We start from the raw sequence: 21,906 nt of genomic DNA, 5'->3' as shown, positions 1-21,906 counted from the left end.
TTCTCATTGTGGTGGCTTCTCTTGCTGCAGAGCATGGGCTCTAGGCGTGTGGGCTTCAGTAGTTGCAGAGCGTGTGCTCATCATTGGTTGTGGCTCACGGTCTCTAGAGTGCAGGCTCAGTAGTTGTGGTGCACGGGCTTAGTTGCTCCACCACATGTGGAATCTTCCCAGACCAGGGAACAAACCCATGTCCCCTGCATTGGCAGGTGGATTCTTAACCACTGTGCGACCAGGGAAGCCCCTGTCTTTGTTTTTTATGATCTTGAGGAGTTTGAGGAGGTATTTGCAGAATGCCCCTCAATTTGGGTTTGTCTGATGTTTTTCTCATGAGATTATGTTTTGGGGTGAAGAATACCGCAAAGTGAAGTGCCGTTCTCATCCCCTGATGGTAGGAGTGCCTGATATCAGTGTGACATTCCACTGATGATGTTAACCTTGATCACTTGGTGAAGGTGGTGTTGGCCAGGTTTCTCCACTGGAAAGTTACTGTTTTTCCCTTTCAAAACTGTTAGAGGTGAGTTACTCAGTCCAGCCCACACTCAAGGGAAGGGGAAATAAACTCCGCCCCTTAGAGGGGGGAGTAGCCACATACATTATTTGAGGGTTCTTCTGTAAGAAAGATTGAATAACCTCACTTTAAAGGTGAAGGAACTGAGGCACAGTGGCAAATTCACTTACCCAAGGGATGAATCCTGCATGGGTACCCGCAAGCTGTGTTTGCTCAATTCCTTTGCAGCCTGGTCACCTGACTTGGCTTTAAGAGTCACTTTGGCTCCCACCTCACCATGACATTTCTTAACCAGCGTGAATCATGGAATCCCATGGGCTAGAGACAAAAGGGAACGTGGACTGTATCTAGCCCAGTGATTTTCAAGCAGTGTCCCTTAGAACCCAGGTCTCCCAGGTCCCCTAGGGGAAGGGGGAAGGGGGAAGAGGTGCTGAGCCTGTGGCTCCCGTGACTAGCATTTCTGTTTTTATCTGTGTTACGTGTTGGGCTTTCCTAGTTAAGAAGTTTGAAGACTGTGGATCTTAGTCATCTCATTTAAAATGAGAAAACTGAGGCCCGGAGAGGATGACTGATTTGCTCTTGATCACTCAGCAGGCTAAACCCAGGTGGTTGAACTCCACCAGAAATCAGGAAGGAAGCCGGGTGATGCTGGAGGCATTGGCTGCCCTGGAAGGACCTTATTTTGCAGTCACGAAGTGTGTCTAGGTCTGTACCAGAGCAATGGTACTTCCTGGGATGCAGTACTGTTGCTAAACCTTCCCATGAATGCAGACTAATTTCATTACCATTTGGAGGTGTTGGTCTTCCAAATTTTAACTCACTCAGTCACTGAAGAGGGACAGAATCTGAACATGTGACCCGGAGGAAGCAGAGAGAAGAGCCAGCAGGGTTCGTCTCTACCTTCTGCCCCCAAATCCAGCAGCCTCTCTCCTGAGGCCCGTTCCTCCCCACTTCACCTCACTGTACCCACCCAGCCCTCCTCAGCCTGCAAGCCTAGGTTTCGTTTCTATTAATTCCTGCTTTGGTGAGTTGATAAGAGTTTTGGTCATAACCCTACCCCACCACCTCCCCATCCCCAGCAACACACATGCATGTGCGCGCTCGCACGCGTGTGCCTGCAAAATCTCCCCCTGCTGCTAATTTCATTAACTGATGATTCTTTCTTAAAAAGCCCCAGAACTGCAAGGAATGACACTTTAGAGGTATGGTGTGGGGAAGGGCAAAGGTCCCCTCAACTCTTACCAAATAGCTGCCTACTGTGTGTGTGAGAGACTCATGGAGCTCATACATAGTCCCTGCGTTTGTGTGGCCTTTCGCAGTTTACAAAGTGTGTTCACTTCCATCATCACCTTTGGACCTCACAGCAGCCTCACATAGACAGGGATTACCCTTAGTTAACAGAAGAGGAAACTGAGGCTGGGAGAGTGTATGGCTTATCCAAGCATCACAGCTGTTTTGAGGGAGCTGGTACTGATCCCAGCTCATCCGACTCCCGGGATCACACATCCCAGCAGTAGATGAGTGACTCCAGGGGCCCAGGATGGGGGCTCTGCCTGTGCAGGCCTATCCTGAAAGTCAACAATTACCTGTGACCAAGGTAGAAAGGTGTATACAGGGGTCAGCTGGTAATCTTCCTTTGGATGGAACAAATAGTAAGTAGAAACTCAGGTTGATTTCTCTCTCATGGCCAAGTTCCCAGCAAACTCTGGTGATGTTCAAGGATGGGTCAAAGTTGACCCTGCTAGGCTTTCTTTCTTTTCTTTCTTTCTTTTTTTTTTTTTTTGGCTGTGCTACGCAGCTTGTGGTATCTTAGTCCCCAACCAGGGATTGAACCTAGGCCCCCAGCAGTGGAAGCACGGGGTCCTAACCACTGGACTGCCAGGGAATTTCCTTGCTTGGCTTTATAAGTGAACAAGATCCTGACCTTCTATCTCATCATCTATCCCCAGGTCCCTGAATCAGTTTCCTACTAGTTTCCCTCCACTCTTGATGAAGTGGTTAAGGTTAGGTTAGGCTACTGTGCTCCAGTAGCCTCATCTGTAAACAGGGGGCAGTAATGATATCTCCCTTATAGAAATGGTAAGAGGACTGAACACATGAATGCATTTCAGAATTGTGCTTAGAATATAGAAAGAAATAAATGTTCATTATTATTTTTAAAAAGTAGCAAAAAGTCTTAAAAAACTAAAAATAGTTACCATGTAATCCAGCAATCCCACTCGTGGGCATATGTCTGGAGAACACTCTAATTCAAAAAGATACACACACCCCAATATTCATAACAGCACTGTTTACAGTAGCCAAAGACATGGAAGCAACCTAAATGTCCATCGACAGATGAATGGGTAAAGAAGATGCAGTACATATATACAATGGAATAGTACTCAGCCATAAAAAAGAATGAAATAATGCCATTTGCAGCAACACGGATGGACCTAGAGATTATCATACTAAGTGAAATAAGTCAGACAGAGAAAGACAAATACCATATGATATCACCTATATGTGGAATCTAAAAAAATCATACAAATGAACTTACTTACAACATAGAAATAGACTCACAGGCATAGAAAACAAACGTATGGTTACCAGAGGGGATAGTGGTGGGGGTGGGGGGTGTAAATTAGGAGTTTGGGATTACTATACACACACTACTATATATAAAATAGGTAAACAACAAGGACCCACTGTATAGCACAGGGAACTATACTTAATATCTTATAAAAACCTATAATGGAAAGAATCTGAAAAAGAGTATAAATGTATACATATAGTATAACTGAATCACTTTGCTGTACACTTGAAACTAACACAACATTGTAAATTAATTATACTTTGATTTAAAAAAGAGTGAAAAGTCTTTGTAAGTAGACCAAGATATGACTACAAAATAAAGAGTGATTTGTTGTTGTTTTTAAATAAATTGGAGAATCTTCCAAGGATTCTGTCAGTTCTGAAAAGAGCTCTGAAACTCGTTCCTGAGAATTGCCTTTTATGCTAGACTGCAAACCACATGAGACAATCAGATACATTGTGGTCTCACTCTATGAAACTTCAGTTAACTCTAATCCTCTGTTAAATGGAATTGTGTGTGTGTGTGTGTGTGTATGTGTACGTGTGACCTTTTCAGTAGGCAGATTAAAAGAAAACAGGATGACATCAGGAATCTAGTTTGTATTTTAGATGTAGGACCCCAATTTCTCATACTCACAGCTATTTCCAGGCCTCTCCAATGAGAGAGAAGAAGATATATTCTGATAAATCTGCCAGTTGGTCTTCTGTCTATCAATTCATTCATTCAAAAATATTTATTGGCAGTTATGTGCAAATTACTGTGGTAGATGCTCAGGAAGACACAGTGATACATGAGAGAAGTTTAAGGCCTTTAAAGATCTGTTAATCTTCAAAAACATATTTGATCAAAAGCACATATACAGGATATTGTTCATTTTTAGGGCAGGTAAAGCTGATTCGTGTTTCTGACAAGAAGGCCCAAATCAAAAAGGGATTTGTTATGAACTCTGTTATTAAACATTTAAAAAATCAGATTATCCTTTTCTCCAAACACTGTGGTTAATCCATGTCAAGCTGCAACATTTCCACCAGATGTGGATCTTAAGTGCCCCATTGGGGGCTGTACAGGCCCCTCTTTCTGAGGCCTCTGAGGTTGGCTCCTCCTCTGTAATAGTAATAAAAGAACTCACATAAAACCACTTTGTAAACCATAATGCTACTCTTCAAGAGTTTCTTATTATTCATGGAAGGAGTCATTCAACATATTTTTATTCATTTGTGTCTGCTCATTATACTGCCTTTTCCAAGATATGAAAACAGTCCTACAGGTCCAGATTTCCAGCAAGAAGGATCAGAACCAAAGAGGACTTGGAGGGAATTTTGGGGTACCCAGGATTCCATTAAGTAGTGGATTGGGGGTTTGCTGTAATATTTTCTAAAACAGCACTTCTCAAACTTTAATATGTACATGAATCACCTGGGAGTCATGTTCACATACAGATTCTGAATCAGTAGTGCTGGGGTGGGGTCTGAGAGTCTGTTTTTCTGGCAAATCAATGCTGCTGGTCCAAGGCCCACCCTTGGAGGAGCAATGTTCTCGGGGGTACAAGGTCCAGTGATGAAGAAAGGAGAGGAGGTGCAGCCCCAGGCCCCAGGAGGGGGATTTCCAGGAAGGTTGTGTTGGGAGCTGTGATTGCAACTCGGTGCCCCCACTTCCTTCCCATGCACACTGGGAAGAGGCTGTTATCTTCTTGGGCTGTGCATTTGCTCTGAATTTTGGAAGGAGGAAATGTGCACTGTGAGTGCTTGGGGGGAGGAGGAGGAAGGAAGGCGATTGCCCCATCATGCATAGTAACTGTCCTTTCTAGGTGGCAAACCACATTTCCCTGTGGCTGGACGGTGATCTAGAGGGAGCAGGATGAGCCATTCCTGCCTCCAGCCTCCGATGGGGCAGCACAGCAGAATCCAGGGCAGACCCGAACTGTTTTTCTTGCCAGTAGTGGAGGTGGTTGAAGAGTGTTGACTTAAGTGTTTTGAAGAAGGGAAGGGCTGAGGAGTAAGCAGAGGATGCTCCCCCTCTCTGTTGCCAGCTTGCCGAGGCTGGGTGATGCCCTCTAGCACCCCAAAGACCTCCGCTGCAGAGCCCGGCTGGTTCTGCGTCTAAGTACCTCAGTTCTCCCCACCCCAACAGTATCTCCTCTTCTTCTTCTTCATCAAAATGTTCTTCTCCCCCCCAGCACAGCTGAATTCTGTCAGAAAGCAATCTAATCCAACTACGTCATATTAAGGCATACGTGACTGCTAATCCAACCACCTGTAAGTTTTTTGAGTTTTTGTGAGCTGTGACACACATGGATTTCTCCCCACTTCTCTCCCTCCAGGCAGACAGAGCCTAAGCCCTAGGGAGACCTGAGACTTTGTAGAGGGTGATACCTCAGGAGTCTGGGTGTGGGAGGAGCTTTGGGGACAAAATCTAGGTGTACCTGGTGCAGGTGTGTCTGTTCAGGGAAACGCTTCCTTCTGCCTCCACAGCAGGCCCCTGGTGAAAGCAGGAGGCTGTGATGTAAGGGGAAGTTTGCTTGCGGTGGTATGGTTTTCACACTGAGTCCTATGGTGCAGCCTTAGGGGCTGTCACGCATGTGTGTGTGTGTAGCAATCAGGCAGTGCTTTGCGTTGTTCCCCTTTGATCCATTTTGTATTTTAAACTTCTGTGTAAGATTTATTTGAAAAACAATGATCTTAAATCTGAGAAGGCTTAAAAGCGATTGCCTCAGGTGAGCAGAGCTGGGGCAGGAGAGGAATGGGGCAGGGAGCTACTGATTCCACTCTACAGCCTTCTCTGTTGTATGGCAATTTCATATTTATTTATCCATGTTTGTGTGTAGTCCTTTGCTAAAGATTTTAAAAAGTAAATAATGGAAAGAAAAAAAGCTTTGTTACTAGAAGAAGTTTGGAACTCCTTGCCGTAGTAGAAAGACACAGAATAGGTGTTGAGAGACCTGGGGTCTCGGGCAGCTGTGCTATAAGCTGCACTGTGACCCCAGGCAAGCTCTGAGTGTTTCCTCAACTGTGAAAAGGGTCCATCCTCTCCTCAGCGGTCTGACCCTACAGTTCTGTGAGAAGCAGCTGCTGGCAGCTCTGGGGACAGGACTCTCCCTCCCAGTCCCCGCCGTGCCCTGGAAAGCCTTGGGTCTGACAGCCGCCTGTGAATCGTCCTAACCCCCAGCCCCAGCTTGGTCAGATAATTTCTGGGCTGGAGGGTAAGGGGAATTGTGACCGAATTTACTTTGTGTCTTACTCACCTTGGGGATCCATGGGAAAATTCCTTACAGAACAGAGTGTGACGGGGCAGGTTTCCAGCGGAGTGGACGGGCAGCGCTTCTGAGCTGAGTTTAGTCTGTGTCAAAGTGCCTACGGTGTACCCTGTGAGAGCTTGGGTGTCCTGGGAGTAAAGAGAAGTTCCACAAAGCAGCTCTGCCTTCAAAGAGCATGGGAGAGAAGATATACCAAATGTTTCGTTTCGAAAAGAGGTTTGCAGGGGTGCCTGCTGCAAATACTTACTGGTTCTTACATGAATGAGGAACTGCATCTTGTTCGTCTTTGTGTTCCCAGTGCCTTCACACAAGACTCCTGTATTCAGCTCATACTTACTGAGCTCTTCTGGTGCCAAAAGCACAGCAGTAGGCAAACATCCCTGCCTTTCAGGCATTAACAGCCCTGCGGAGGTGAGGGCGGAGGGGGTGGAGGGTGGGATTCACCAAGTAGACAGTCGGAATACCCCAGGCAGTAAGAGATGTGATGGACACCGAGTTGTGCAACAGAGAACACCTGTTGTTGTGGTCAAGGTAACCTCAGCTGCTCCTGGCCAGGCTTCCTGACACTTCCTGTGGGTCTGTTCCGGGGGTGGGGAGAGGCCTAACCCAGAAGAGACCCAGGGACCCAGGCAGAGAGCTCGGCTTATGTGGGGACCCTTCTCCATGTATATGAGCCTTGCCATCCAGAGCCAGCCTGTGGCAGGAGACCCTGCAGTGTTCCTGCCCTGGAGGGAAGAGTGGGGTGGCAGGAGGGCCAAGGGACACAGTCCATCCCTTGGCTGTCCTGGGCCCTGATGTGTTGAGACACTCTGCTCTGGAGGGAGTGCTGGGACCTGCCAGCTCTCAAGATAAGGCAGGAATGTGCCTGTCAGGCCAGTCTGGGTCCCGCGTGGGGGCTCCTGAGTGCTCTGTGGATCTGTTTTGCTGAGGGAGGAGGTGGTTTCTGGGATACTGAGGGGCAGGGAGGGGCAGCCTGTGGCCAGGGTGAAAACATCTGCTCTAAACTGTGATATTCACCGTCCGATTTATTCCTCCTTCACCTTTCAGAAACCATTCACTGAGCACCAAGGATATGCTGGGCTTTGTGCTACGTGTTCTCACATTTCTCTAATGAAAATTTCTCAACCGTCCTGCACGTTGTGTATTATTTTCATTTTACAGGTGAGGAAACTGGAGCCCAGGGAGCTAAAACTAAAATCATATTTACCAGTGCATTTAATCTGCATCACAACCTCCGAGGTGGTTGTCAGCCCAGTGAGCTGATGAAGGAACAGAGGCACAGAAAAGTTACAAAACTCCCCCACGTTTCCAGAGCCTGCCAGTAACACAACTAGGTTGGGGTTATCCTGGTGTCCTTCCCAGAGCGGAGCCCTCTGCATCTTCAGAGCTCTGCTGGTTAACTCCTGCCGCTCTGTGACACCAGCATGGGCCACATGGGCAAGGTCAAGGCTACCCTGAGGCAGCTGGTGAGGGAGGCCTGGCAGGTGGGCTTCTAGAGGGAAGGGGCCATGGCTGAGCTCTATCCTAGACTGCAGTTTGGGTAGACAGAGATAAAAACAGATCATGTTGGATGGGACACATACCTTCCTGGCGTCCTGAAAATTAAGCTTGAAAGAAATACTTGTCAGGCAGCACCAAATCCCATGATGACTTAGAGCAGAGTTAGAGGAACCAGGAAGGAGTGGCAGCCCCGAGGGCACCTGGTAGCTGCTAATTGGGGCTGGTGATGACAGCGGAGGTGGCACAGCTGCAATTCGGAGCCGCTTGCCCAACAGAGGCTCTGGCTTCTGCTGGGGCAACGGGGCTGGGTGGGAAGGAGATTTTGGACAGAAATCTGCTTCTAAGAGGATTTGGACCTGTTCCCTCTACCCTGCCCCACCCCCTAGGGTTGTGGGCATAAGGAGGAAGGATGTGGGTCTAAAGTCAAATCCCTTCAAGGGTGGGAATGAGGGAATGGGCCGCCTGTGCGCACGGGGCCCGAGGGGAATGGGAGCGGCACCATTTTATTCCTATGGGAAATGCCTCCTGCTCCACAGTCAATCAACTTGGCCATTGGGATGGACTATAAATGACTGTGTGGGTGGTCTTACCTTGGACCAGCCCCTTGAACAGTTTGGGGCCTCCTCCATCTGTGAAATGGACCAAGTTCTGCTTTTTGCAGGCGTGCTCTGCATCTCCCTATCTTTCTCCGGGCCATAGTGATGGCAACACAGGAAATAACTTGGAGTTATTTCCTTCTGCCTGTGTACGGTAAGAACTTGAGGCAACGTGCAGCACGAGGCACACAGAATTTGAAAATAAAGGTGGAAGATCAAAAGACACATGCCTTCCAAAAGATTATGATTTATCAATTCGGTGGGAAGGGCCTGGGTGCCTGGATTTTTGCCAAGCTCCCCAGATGATTCTGTTACACCCTCAAATTTGAGAAGCACTGGTGCAAAGGAAGGAGGAAGGAGATACACCCAAGATCTGAGCCATCATCGTTGTTCTCACTGACCACCAAGGCAACAAAAGGGAAATAAGATAATGGTATTTTCATTATCTGAAATGAGGAAGGGTATTGGTTTTTCAGGGTAGACGACATCTTTGTGGTACTAATTTCTGAAAGAAAGCCTTTCCCTGCTGCATCTTATTACAAAGGACACCAAACAACATAATGGATCATTTGGGGGCAGGGAGGATGTTCTGCATCCCTAAAGGGGGTCTGCTTTGTTGGTCACCCCAGCAGCTGTGGCCTACCCTGGGGACACCAGGCCCCCTCTGTAGTAAGACCTGCTCACCCTCTAATGCCATCCTTTTCTGCAACCAGCCAGTAGGAGGGACATCGCCAGGAGGGAGAGTGAGGTGACTCTGTAGAAAGGGCCAGGTGTGGTGGATAAGAGGCTGCCTGTGCAGTGAATCTGTGACCAACAAGGTCACAAGGCACTTCCCCTCAGTCAGTGTGCCCCTAAGTCACAGCTTAGTAACAGGCAGAAGGAGAGAGAGAGAAGAAAAAAACTGTCTAACACCTTCTGATGCTACAAAAGACCTAAAGCTCCTTTGTGGATAATACAATCAGGGCAAATATTTGCAATATACACGACAAAGGATTCATGTCACAAATATGTAATGAGCTTTTACAAACAATAGGGAACAGGCAAACACCCCAGTGGAAAAATAAGTGAGGCGTATATAAGGCAGTTCAGGGAACCAGCAGACATGGGAAAAGATGTTCATTCTTACTAGCAATCAACAAGTTAATAAATTTAATTCATGTGAAAACAATGAGGTATCTTTCAAGCAGGAAAATGGTAAAGCTGAAAAACACAGTGAGCCTGTATTAGGTGAAATGTGTGTGGAGTGGGGACCAGGGGATTTTGATATTTAGGGCTGTTAGGAGTATTACTGGGACAATTTTTCTGGAAGATAATTTGTCAAGTATCAAAAACCTTAAAAATGTACTTAACTTTTGACCAAGGGTTCTACTTCCTGGAATTTACCTTCAGAAAAGATAATCAGGGATGTACACAAAGATTTATATGTAAGGGTATCTATAACAGTCTTATTAATTATATTAAAAATTAGAAGTAATATAAATGTCCAAAATTGTTTGCTTTAAAAAACCATGGTTTATTTGTATGATGGCATATTATTTAAAATCAGGTAGTAAGAGAATTTTTAGTGATGTGAGTAAATGTTCATGATCTATTATTAAGCAGAAAAAGTTTTAAAAGCAGTTTCTAAAATAGTACATATGGTACTATCCCGTTCCGTTAAAAAAATGAACAAATGAAAAAGACTATAGCATGTGCTGCGAGCAGACACCAAAATGATGACAATGGTTATCTCAGGAAACTTCTTCTTTGTGCTTTTCAAAATTAATGAACATGCTTCTTCTGTAACAAACAAATAACAAGAACATGTTCTTTTCTCAGCGAGTCTGCCAGTGAGGTGTCCTGGCTGCAAGGAGGGCTGGCTGTGAGTGACAGGTTCTTTACCTCACTTCCTGCTGCCTCAGTTCAGCTCTTCTTTTCTGCAGACACTGGCGGAATACCTGCTTTATGCTCAGTGTTCAGCGGGCTCTGTGAGATGAGAAGGACAGTTCTTTCTCCCCAGGCTCTTACAGGCTGGTTGCTGGTTAAGGTGAATGCCTTGGTCATTTGCCATGGAGGTATCTCTACCATTTGGTGCATTCAGCATTTTGCTGGATGTGAAGATGGTACGGGGCATCTTGCTGAGAGTGCGTGAGACCTGTTCTTTTTGCCCAAAGCCCTGATCCCACTCTCTCTTTGGAGATTTAGTTGGTTAACATGGGACTGACAAATCTTAGTAGCTTGGACCTGTGGCTGAACCCTGTGCAGTGGGAAACTCAGAAATCACCCTATGATTTCTGCATGCATCTATCAGACTGATGGACGCGTGTGACACACTGACCTGCATCAGGGAATCCTAAGAGGGTGAGCTGGGATGGGGTTGCGGACCTGAGAGAGACATCTTGGTCCAACCCACCATTTCTCTGTTGAGTAAACTGAGGCCCCAAGAGAGAAGGAGACTTGGAAATCGGTGATAGAGCCGGGACTCCAAACCCTGTGCTCTGCCCACAACGTGGTGGTCTTCCCCATCCCCAACCCTGAGTTTGGGAGAGGTGATCTGAGGCACTGTCAAGTAATGGTGAGGAAGCAAACCTGGGATCAAAAACTCATAGAAATCCCGAGAAACAGAGAGCATCCAACCTAGATGGCCAAGAGTTGTGTATATCAGTAAAGATGTTGCAACATTAAGCAGGTGGACAGAAGAGAATTGATAAGAAACAATTGGTTGCAGTTTTTGCACACCCACATTCACACATGCAGATACAGGTCATCAGTCCCCTGCAGGGCCATCTTTTTGGCATGAATTTTCCAAACATCTTTTCATCTCCAATTAATTCCTTCACTTGCCCAATGTGTGCCTGAACTTGCCACTGTTAAAACCCCTCTTGGTCAAGAATGCTGCTAAAATGTGAATAGATGCATGTGACACACTGACCTGCATCAGAGAATCCTAAGAGGGTGAATCCTAACAGGTGTTATTTTGCATGGAGGGCAGGTTAACCCTTTGGATCCCATGTCACTTTATGTGAATTATGGATAAATTATGGAAAGGATCCCCGGGGAATGTGGACCATGGGGAGGTGCAGAGTTCACGGGAGAGAGGCTGGGTACAGAACTCATGGCACTAGAGAAGTCAGGCACGTTGGGAGGGAGGTTTTATAGAAGATAAACTGTTCCATTCACCATTTTGTGAAGGATGACCCTATCTGCACACAGTAATAACAGACCCTCGACCAGCCTGGATTTTTCTGTCTTCCTGTTGTAGACCCTTTCTTGCTCTGCAGCATGAGCTCATGTTAAAGGTCACATCCATTATGGTCCAGCCTCCTGGGCTCTACTCAGGCTGTGAAGGCCAGTTGGCTGGCATTTCTGGGATCAAGTGAGTTGACCCGTTCTGCTGAAGTTCTTTCACTAATCAAAGGTACATCTGATTGTCAGGAACTCGGTGGTGAGAAGGGAGCCCTACCCAAGAGAACATCATTGTCTGCTGCCATTTGTCCTCCTCTCCCTCCAACCCCCCCCCACAAATTCAGCTTCCTGATGTACTTCCTAGAGAAAGTGGCCACTTGGCCGGGAGGAAGTGAGGTAGAGAGGTGGTGACTTGGGGCCTGCCCGGAATGAAGCATCTGTGTATCGCTCCCTGCTTCTCCAGCTGTGGCGAGCTGATTCCCCTTTGCCTGTCTGCATCCAGCCTTTTCTGCCTGTTGGGCTGCAGCCCGCAGGCCTGCAAGCCCTGTGCTTGCCCAGCCTCAAGACCAAAGAAAGAGCCCGGAGTTGGCGACAGAGACATCAGGGTTTAATGGACGGGGGGGATCTTACATGTCGGCAGCAAGGTCCTGGCGTGACACTTCACCGTGTGCAGCAGATGGCAGGCAGGACAGGGCAGTCTTTGCTCCTCAGGGAGAGGGAGGTTACCAGTCATAGAGGAAATTGACGTCAGGTTGGCTCATTGGTTACCAGGGAAACCGGCAGGGGAGCACGCCCCTCACTGCCTTTTTGATAAGCTATGTTCTGATCTAAAGATTAGAACAATCACTGGCTGGGGCCAGCGGCAACTATGTAGGCATTTACTGATTAGGCTCTATGATTAAGAGGGACGGTCAGTCAGGTGAGTAGGGTGTAGGTGAGGCAGGGACTGGTCCAGCAGGGGATGGACAGAGAGCCAGGGAACAGCCATCTTGAATGGCCTGATCATACATGTCACACCTGGTTCAAATCCCAGCGGCTCCTTACAGCGTCCCCTGACTCTTGGCTGATACTTTCTCCGTCTGCTGAACTGCTGCAGCACTTACTGTTCCCCATGCACTTGACCCTGAGGCAGCTATTTCTACACATCCATGCCGTATTTCTTTTTCCATGAGTGTTTGTCTGATCTTCCCAGTTGACAGTGAGCCCTTCAAGTTGTGGGGTGTGTCCTCTTTGTAGCACTTAGGACACCAACTGACACGTGAGGGATGGAGGTGTAAATTAGTGAATGAATGAATTGGTGAATGGACAGTTAAGTGGATGGGTGGGTGGGTAGTTAGGTGACTAGATGGGCGAGTGGGTGGCTGGTGGGTAGGGGGTGGTACCCTCCATGTCTAACACTTCAAGCCATAGTAACCTACCTCATGTCAGTGTCTAGAATCTAGACTCTAAACTGCAGGAAATACCAGAGGACGCTGAGCTGTATTTTCAGTGAAAACCTTTCTCTGAATACCCAAGTCCAACTTAAACTGAGTGTAATTTATTTCAGGTCTTGGACTTGTGGGCCCTGTGTTCATTTGACAACAGCATCAGAATGTGCTTAGACTTAAAAATAGACTCCCAAAAGTAATCATAGCTCAACCTGACTTGGCTCTGCTCAATGATTCCTTCCTTTTTGTGCTTTAGGAATTTTTCCTTCCCCTCCTCCCCCCAAAAAAAGAGTCAGAGGAAGGAAGTTAGTCTGAGGGACAGGGAATTGAATGAGCTATGCTGTGAAACAGCTGCCCCTGGCCAGCACAGGCAGACACCTGCGACTTCATGGACAGGGACCATTTGTAGGTCAGGGCTCAGCTCCATGGAAACTTCTGGTTCCTGGTGCTTCTCCTACATGTATTCCTTACTGTTGACCCTGAGCTTGGCTTGGTCAGAGTAACTTCTTAAAAGACTAGATAATAATATTGAGAATTATTTCATCAGTGTTTTCTATTTCTCCTTTTTTTTTCCTTACAGTTTGAAATTGCTTTGGGATCATCAAAGAGCATGCTTCCATGCATGCTGTAGAGTGTACTTCTCAAATTGTGTTCCCTGGAGCCCTTGGGGTTCCATGAAGCCTCTTCAGGCATCATGTGGGTGGGCTCTGAGTAGGTGACCTCTGAGCTCCTCTCCCCCAAAAGAAGTACTGCTTTTTGTCTCTTTTACACATTGGGCTTCTGTGCAAGATTTATTGGAGTGAGGGTTCCACACCTCAAATAAATTTTGAAGCCATCCTCAGGAGACTAGAAAAGTATGTTGGAGAGGAGAAGTGGGTTCATTAGACAGTGGGTTTGGCTCACTAGCTGGGAGAAAAGGCCATTTGGACAGCTCTGGGCGCTCTTGCGTTGGCAGGTCTTGCGCTGGTGTTTCTGTCTGCTCCGGTCTCCACGGGCCGTGTGCTGGCTGGGCTGCTCATCCCGGGTGCCTCTCGCGCCTTGCTTGTCCACGTAGTTCCCGACATGCTGCCCACCTGGCTTTTGGTAAATTTTTGCTCCTTACCCTCATCTCTCTGGCCTGGAATCTTGACTTGCTACCTGTTCCCACTTCTGGCAACCTTATATTTCCCCACCCTATTTTGGCTTCCTGGACGTCTGGTCCCTTGTTTGCCCTGACCTCTGGTGACTGTGTCCTGAAGTGTTTTCTGCCTTTCTGAATCTTGGCACCACCTGGGAACCCTGCCTTTTAGCTGCCCCAGTTCTCGCCAGCAATATCTATTTTTAAGCTGGGATCTGAGGATGGGCTTCATGGGGGCTGAATCAGGTTCAAGAATATGCTGAGATTGGAAAATCAAGACCGGGATTCAGATGTGGCAATCAGGTGGATGGAAAGAAAGAAAAATTCACATTCATGGAGAATTGTAGTTTACTTAGTGCTTTCACATACTTGTTTCTTTCTCATTACAACCTGGTGAGATTGGGATATTCTTATGTCTGTGTTACACACAAGGAAACTGAGGCTTAGAGTCATGTGATTTGCGAAAAGCAGCAGAGCTGCAGATAGAACCTGGGTCTTTTGACTATAAATCCTGGACTTGGGTCGAGGAGACCAGAAACAGGTTGGTTACTAAGGCAATGGGAGGAAGTTCTTGTTCACGGGAGTCAGGAGTGGCTGGCTAGAGATGGGATGTGTTGGGAAGGGGCGGGGGTGGGGCGGGGATAAGAGGCAGGGTCAGTCAAACCTAACCAGGTGGAGGCGTGGGGAGGGGGCTGGTGGCCCCATCCTCAAACAGGCTGCTGTCCTGGGTTTGGGGTGTGCGTCCTCTGGGGTCAGGCTGATCTGGTTCCTGTGGACTGCAGATTTGAGCTCTTCCTGCCCACGCCTTTGACACATGTTGGCTGAAGGTCCCATTCCCCCACCTGCTGGGCTGCACCTGGGGTGGCCATGACTGGGACCTTCGAAGCATCATCCCCACCCTGTGGCCCTGCACACTTGCAGGGTAATTCCAGAGGAATCGTGGCTCATTGTTCTCCAGTGTGGGAAGAGGAAGTGCAGTGACTGCGTGGGGGAAGCGGGAGGAGGAACATGGTCCCCACATCCCTCTGACTTGGAGCACTTCCCATTTGATACCTCTCACCTCCCATGGCATCTCCTCCCTGGGTCTGCATTATGTGCAGCTCTGCCTCATCTCAGCCTTGATCAACTGGGGACTTTGGGGCAAGTTACTAAGTTCAGGGACACTTTAGAGTTGACTGAGAAAGAGAATGAGTTAGACCCACTCTATCTGTAAACCTTACAAAACATCTTTGGCAGCCAGCCCCTGGGAGTTGCCAGAACAAGTCTAGTTGGCCATAGCCAACCTGGTGGGAGTGGGTGGACAGTGGGAGAGGTCTTGCCTCAGTGCCGGCCATGAGGGATGCATTGTCTTTTGAGAATTCAAAACCAATGATAAAATTGAATAAAAATCAGTCTACTTTTTATTATAATCAGGCATTGGCAATTCTTGATACTGCTAGTGATAAAATTTTCCTCCATTCTGGTGGGGTTCCTCCTCACTGTTTGGTACATCACTGCTGGCTAGTTACCTCGAGGACCTTGAGAGTCTCACTGAAGCTGGAGTCAGTTGACGTGACTTTATGTCTTAGCCCTGCTATCAGGGCCTGCTGCCTGGCCCAACTACGAAGTCACTTAACCTCCCTAAGCCTCCGCTTTCTGATCTGTAAAATGGAACTAAGAATGATACCTGCAAATATTAAAAGAGAGACTAAAAATAAAGTTAGCCTGAAGAGAGAAAAGCTGGATGTAAATGTCCAGCGTTACAAAATCTCTCCCAGGGTATGAAATTTGGGTCACGTCGGGATTATTATTCTTTGGCCGTAAAGAATTGGAGGGGGTGTGGATTGAGCCAGGCTCTTCCATGAAACTTAGGAGTTGGTATTGGAGATAGCAACCCCATTTTTGAGTTTTGAGAAGCTGTTCTAGGTTCACTCATCATCTGATTGCTGGGCAGACAACAGGAGACCCTCATGGGGTGCCACCCTGGGCCCTGCTGAGTTCTCTCTGTGACACTGGTCTTCACACAGCCTGCACTGTTCCCCCGGGGCACTGAGTGAGTGAGGGGCTGGGCCCTGTGCCTGGAAAGAGGGGCGTGTTCCTGATATAATTGCAGGAGAGCTGCTGGCAGGAGCAGGGAAAGTAGTTTCTGTGTCTTGAGGATTTACTGTCCTTCACGAAACCCTCCTAGGTGACTTTTGTAAGCCTTGGTCACAGCGTTCCACCCACCCACCCCCAGCCTCCTGCTTTTCTACCGCACTGGATGGTTAAGTCCTTCCTCAGGCATTATCTCATGATTTCCCCAACAGCCCTGTGAGGTGGGCAGGCCGGGTTTTCTCATCCTCATTTGACAAGGGAGGACCCTGAGGCCCAGGGAGTTGAATAGGCTGCCCAGCATCATGACCAGTTAGCGGATGGGCTCTGACCAGAACCCAGGTCTCCAGACATCAGCCTAGAGGTGGAATTTGGAGAGTGAAGGGAAAGCTTTGTTTCTGTTCAGAGTCATTGCGGGTTCTCAGGAGCTTTCTGCCGGGAAGCTTCCTGAGGTGAGACCTCAAGTGGCAGGTGGAGGCAAACAACTGAAAATGTAGCTCCTTGTCCAAGCGCACAAAGCTCTGCTGGCAGGTCGTGGGGGCCAGGAGTCAGGCTTCCAGACTACCTGCCCTTCGCCGCATTCGGGTTAGGAACTGACTCTTGCTGGGGGGCAGGGATAGGAATATGCGTGCTTTACATCTGTGCATCAGGGTTTCAGCACCGCCATAATTTTTGAATTAATGTTGGCAATCACTTCCCTTATGGTTGTTGGCTCCCCTCTGCTCCCTCCTGGAATGATACCCTGGGTGGCTCTGTCCTAACCTAGAGGGGCTCTCGCTGTCCACCCCTTGCCCCGTAGCCTAGCTGAGCAACTTCTGCACCCCGGGGCCTGAATTTCTGGCTTCAGAGCCTTCCTGATGGGCAGACAAGGGTTCATTACCACCGCTACTTCCACCTGCCCACGGGTCTGCCGGTGCCTTCTGAGGGGCATGACAGAGCCACCTTGGGTGTGGCTTTTGTGCATCTGCTGTGGGTACAGTGACCAGGGGGTGCCCTGCTGCAAAGTTCCATTCCTGTTATCCCCCAAAGCCCAGGGTCATCTTCTGTCTTGATCTGCAAATCAAGTAAGAAACTGTCCGGTGGGAGAGGCAATACTGCTCCCCTTCCTCTTCTCCCCTCCCTCCCTCCTTCTAATGGTCAGATCAGAGAACTAAGGGAGAGGGTAATATATCAATACTGAAAAGGACAAGGAATAATAGGAGTAACAGGGGTGTACTTTTTTCATCTGGAAAATGGAGATAACCAGAGGACTGTTGTAAGTCAGTGTTTCTCAGCCCTGGCTGCACATTGGGGTCAACCAAAAAGTTTTTTAAATATCTTGATTCCCAGGCTATAGCCCAGTCCCCGGAAATCAGAATCTCTGGACGTAGGACCCGGGCAGCAATAGTTTTAAGATTCCCCCAGTAATTTCAGTGTGCAGCCAGGGTTGAGAACCACTGCTCTCAGGATGAAGAGAGTTGGTTAATTGCTTATATAAAAGATATCCCCATATCTGGCTGTGCACTGGAACCATGGGGGTTGGGGATGGGAATGTGTGTTAAAATCGCACTGATGCCCTGGCCACACATTGCAAACCATGTGAATCAGTGACTTCTGCCTTCACATGAGCAACAAACTAATAACAGTCATAATAGTCACCGTTTATTAGTGCTGCCTGTGGGCCGACATGACATATTTCCAGTCTTCACAGTTCCCTGGTAGGGAATCACCATCCCCATGTTACAGATGAGAAAACTGCTGCTCAGAGCAGGTAACCACTGGCCCCCGATGGCAGCGTAAGTCTCCTGAGGCCAGGCCTGTCTGACCCGGAAGGCTGCTCTCTCTGTCCGAGGCCTCCCTGCCCAGGGCTGGCCTAGTGGAGCATGTTCTGCACACTTCCCAGTACCGGCTCAAGGCGAGGGGAAGACCAGCGCGTGGCCTTGGCTCTCCCCGAGGCTCCCCGGGGCAGGCTGAGTGAAGGACCGCTGTCCCGTGAAGAGAGGGAAGGTGAGTGGCATTGCCTGTATTTGGCTGTTAGCCGTGCACTCTCAAGATGCCTCCTTTTGGCGGGAGGAAGGCACCTGCTCGTGTGAGGCCTGACCCCCAGTCACCTCTCATTGCCGCAGCTGCTCTCACAGACAGAGCACTCGAGCAGGAAAAGCAAACACTTGCCGAGACCAGCTCGGCGACTCGAGGTGAGTGACGGGTGCCGCAAGCTTGAAGAAGACACAGACACAGACTGAAGAGAAAAGTGGGACCTGGGGGCTCAAGACCTCTCGGATCAAGAGCCCCGCTAACTCATCCCAGGCTGCTTTTATTGAGTTCGTGGGCTAACATTCTCAGGTTACACTCATAAACAATCAAAGGCCTCACATGACTGAGGCAATTATCTTTGTTTACTTCCTGGGTCTGAGTTGAGCAGGTGTGGATTTGAGCTGGGGGTGGAGAGCAAAACAGCCCTGGGGGCAGGAGACCTCTCTCAGATATTAGGGGTCTGTGCCCCACCCGTGTTGGCCCCTCTGCGACTGTGCCTGTCTTAGGTTGTTCCTCCCTTGAGGACTCTTACCCATCTCTGGCTAACCAGTCATCCTCCAGGGCCAAACACGGTGATATAAGGAAGGTTCTATGCACCACCCCTGTTGGCCCCTCTGCGGCTGTGCCTGTCTTAGGTTGTTCCTCCTCTGAGGAATCTTACCCGTCTTTGGCTAACCAGCCATCCCTCAGGACCAAACAGAGTGATATTAGTCTCCAAGCCCCGCACCCTCAGCTCCTCCACTGCTCAAGCAGGACATTCTGAATCCCATCGCTCGGCCCACATACTTCAACATTTTCAAGGTTTCAAAAAGTTTCCAGAATGTCTTCCCACAAACACTCATTTGCTTTTTGAGAGTTTGAGGAATTTTTCAGGCATATGGTACAGAAAAATGCCTCCGTTTCCCTTACAGGAAAAGGGAACGCTTTGTCAAGGTGACCTGAAATATTTAGCGCTGCTTTATAAAAACCCTGTGCCTGCACCTCTGTTCTCTGTAAACTTAAATCACTTAAAATCCTTAAGTTTTGGTTTTCTCATCTCTCAGGGCTGCCGATGCCAGGCCCCTTGAGGTGTCAGAGAGAGAGGAAAGGAGCGTGGCAGTCCTGACACAGAGACTCACAGCTGCCTGGGCCTGGAGGCTTTGTCCAGTGTTTGGTGGCACCCACTAAGGGACCTGATGTCCCAAGGCCCAAAGCAGCTCCCAGTGACCAGAGATCTCACTGAATGCATTCCCTCTGGCTTTGGGAGGCCTGACTTCACTCCACCTGTGTCAGCCTCTAGTGCGTAGACAGTCCAGAACCGATATTTGGGGCATAAATAGCTGAAACTTTAGAGTTAGCAGGCAACGTGATAGACATTTGGCTCCACAAAGCCTTCTGAGCCCAGCCCAGCACGCAGGGCCCTCTCCCTCCTCAGAGCTCCATCTGTACCTGATGTCTGTGCCTTTGGTCCCTGCCCCTTCCTGTGCAGCTCAGAGCCTGGCACAGAGTAGATGCACAGGTAGCACGGGGTGATTGGGGGATGAGGGGATGGAGAGGTGTGTGAACGTGTGTTGGGTGACATCTCTAAGGTGGTTGCCATGGAATGCTATTTCAGTGTTGGCATATCTGTTTCTTCCTTGTTCTACCTGACTTTTTTTTTTTTTTTTTTTAATCACTTGGGTTTGTTTTGAAAGCTGTCTCACTGAGGATTATTCTTAATGGAATGGTTCAGATGTGATGCTGTTTCCTGAGGTTGAGGCACATATTCAGAGCACTTCACTGTGTGTAACTTTTACCCCAGAGCCACTGAGAGTACATCCAAAGTGTGGAGTCCGATGGCTCCTTGTTTAGCCATTAAGCGGAACCTTAAAATTTTCTGCGCTCTGTCTCAAGCAGTGGGTCTTGTGGTTGGCAAGAAAACCTGGGGCACTGCTGGAAGGGGAGCAGGAAGACCCCCAAGAGGGTGGCCACCGGCCACCTCCGGGCACTTAGAGCGGCCCCCACCAATCTTCTGGACTGAGATAGTGAAGCAGGAGGCCGCTGCCCCTTCCCTGTGCGGGGGGCCTGTCCCTGGAGCACTCGGGGAGGCTGGCCTAGGGCCACCTGCCGCTCTAGCACAGACACCGTTTCATGATTGCTGTCTAGGTCCCTGGAGTGAAGGATTTTCAGTCCCAGCCCTGAAGGGCGCTAAGCATAGTCTTGACTCCTTTACCTGTCTTAGTGGCTTTGTGGACCGTGCACTGATCTCTTGGCTCTGGGGCCTGTCTTTGCCATTAACCCTGTGATGACCTCAGGTGCGTCGCTGACCTCTCCTGTGCCTCGGTTTCCTAACATTTTACAATTCTGTGGTCCTGTCAGTCTTCTCACCGTGATGAACCTCCGCTGCAGTTGGCAATATGTTAGGCTACCTCCACCCCACCCCCACCCCCTCCAGGGTCCCCGCCGACCCAGCTGGCGTAGCCTCTGGCCTTGTCTTTACGTGCATGGTCCTCATAGTTGCTCCGTCCCTTATTGTCCGACCACTTGGCTCATGTGAGGTGATGGAGATTTTATCTGTTGGGAGAGGTTGGAAACAAAGGTACAAACGAGAGAGTACAGAGGTGCTTTGTCCCCTCACAATTCCAAACAGATGAATTTGTACTTGCTTCCAGATAAGGGAGGCCCGAACAGGTGATTGTTATTGTTAGTATTTTGACCACACTGACCATTTTTGCTATTATTTATTTATTTATGCCACACCTCACGGTACGTGGGATCTTAGTTCCCTGACCAGGGATCGAACCCATGTCCCCTGCAGTGGGAGTGTGGAGTCTTAACCACTGGACTGCCAGGGAAGTCTTGCTTTTCCTTTAAAATCTTTTCATTAAGTAGTTATAAACCTCTGGACATAGTGATTTCACCTTGTGGATACAAGACAGGGGTTCTAGCTGAGGCTTTGAAACAATGACGTTGTGTCGCCTGGATCAAACCAATAGCTTTTCAGGGCCTCAGTGTTCTCATCTGTACACTGGGAATGATAAAACTAACATTCCTTCCTAGTAAAAGGTAAAGGATTCATATGAAGAGAAGGGAAGCCCAGTACTTGCCCTGTCTGTCACTGTCTGATGGCCAGGTGGGGATGCTGGTTGGTGGCATAATTTGTCCTGCCCTGAAAGAATGACTCTGACGTATGTGGCCTGGGGGGAGACAGCCAGGTCGCTTCCCCAGTGACCACAGAGATGCCCTCATTGTGTGGGTCTGTGTCCCCGCAGCGGCCAGTTTGCCATTGTGAAGAAGTGCCGGGAGAAGAGCACCGGGCTGGAGTACGCGGCCAAGTTCATCAAGAAGCGGCAGAGCCGGGCCAGCCGGCGGGGCGTGTGCCGGGAGGAGATCGAGCGGGAGGTGAGCATCCTTCGGCAGGTGCTGCACCCCAACGTCATCACGCTGCACGACGTCTTCGAGAACCGCACCGACGTGGTACTCATCCTCGAGCTGTGAGTGGGTGCCCAGGACCCAGGGGAGCAGTAGGGGTTGGGGGGAAGCTCCAGCCACAGGCCCTAGAGGGAGCAGCAACTGGACCAAAGCCGGGCTCAGAGAAGATGAAGTCAGTCGGGGGCTGTTTCCCTGTTACCCCATCCTCCTCCTGAACCTGGGCTTGCTGTGCAGCAGGGACTGAAAGGGAGGGTCTAGTTCTGGCTTTCACTGGACAGTGGGGATCAAAGGG

The 21,906-nt window shown here is 48.9% G+C and overlaps 1 protein-coding gene across 2 annotated transcripts in view; it reads left to right on the top strand.

Moving 5' to 3' along the window:
• Positions 1-21,906, top strand: part of DAPK2 (death associated protein kinase 2) — a 116,957-nt gene that overhangs the window by 45,087 nt on the left and 49,964 nt on the right. For both annotated transcript variants that reach the window (XM_057722787.1, XM_057722786.1), the window contains exon 3: positions 21,455-21,676. In XM_057722787.1, the coding sequence (XP_057578770.1) occupies positions 21,455-21,676 (222 nt within the window). The remainder of the gene's footprint in view (positions 1-21,454; positions 21,677-21,906) is intronic.

Source organism: Hippopotamus amphibius, chromosome 2 (genome assembly GCF_030028045.1).
Source record: "Hippopotamus amphibius kiboko isolate mHipAmp2 chromosome 2, mHipAmp2.hap2, whole genome shotgun sequence".
In the NCBI taxonomy this organism is placed as follows: Eukaryota; Metazoa; Chordata; class Mammalia; order Artiodactyla; family Hippopotamidae; genus Hippopotamus; species Hippopotamus amphibius.
This window is presented reverse-complemented; position numbering and strand designations above follow the sequence as displayed.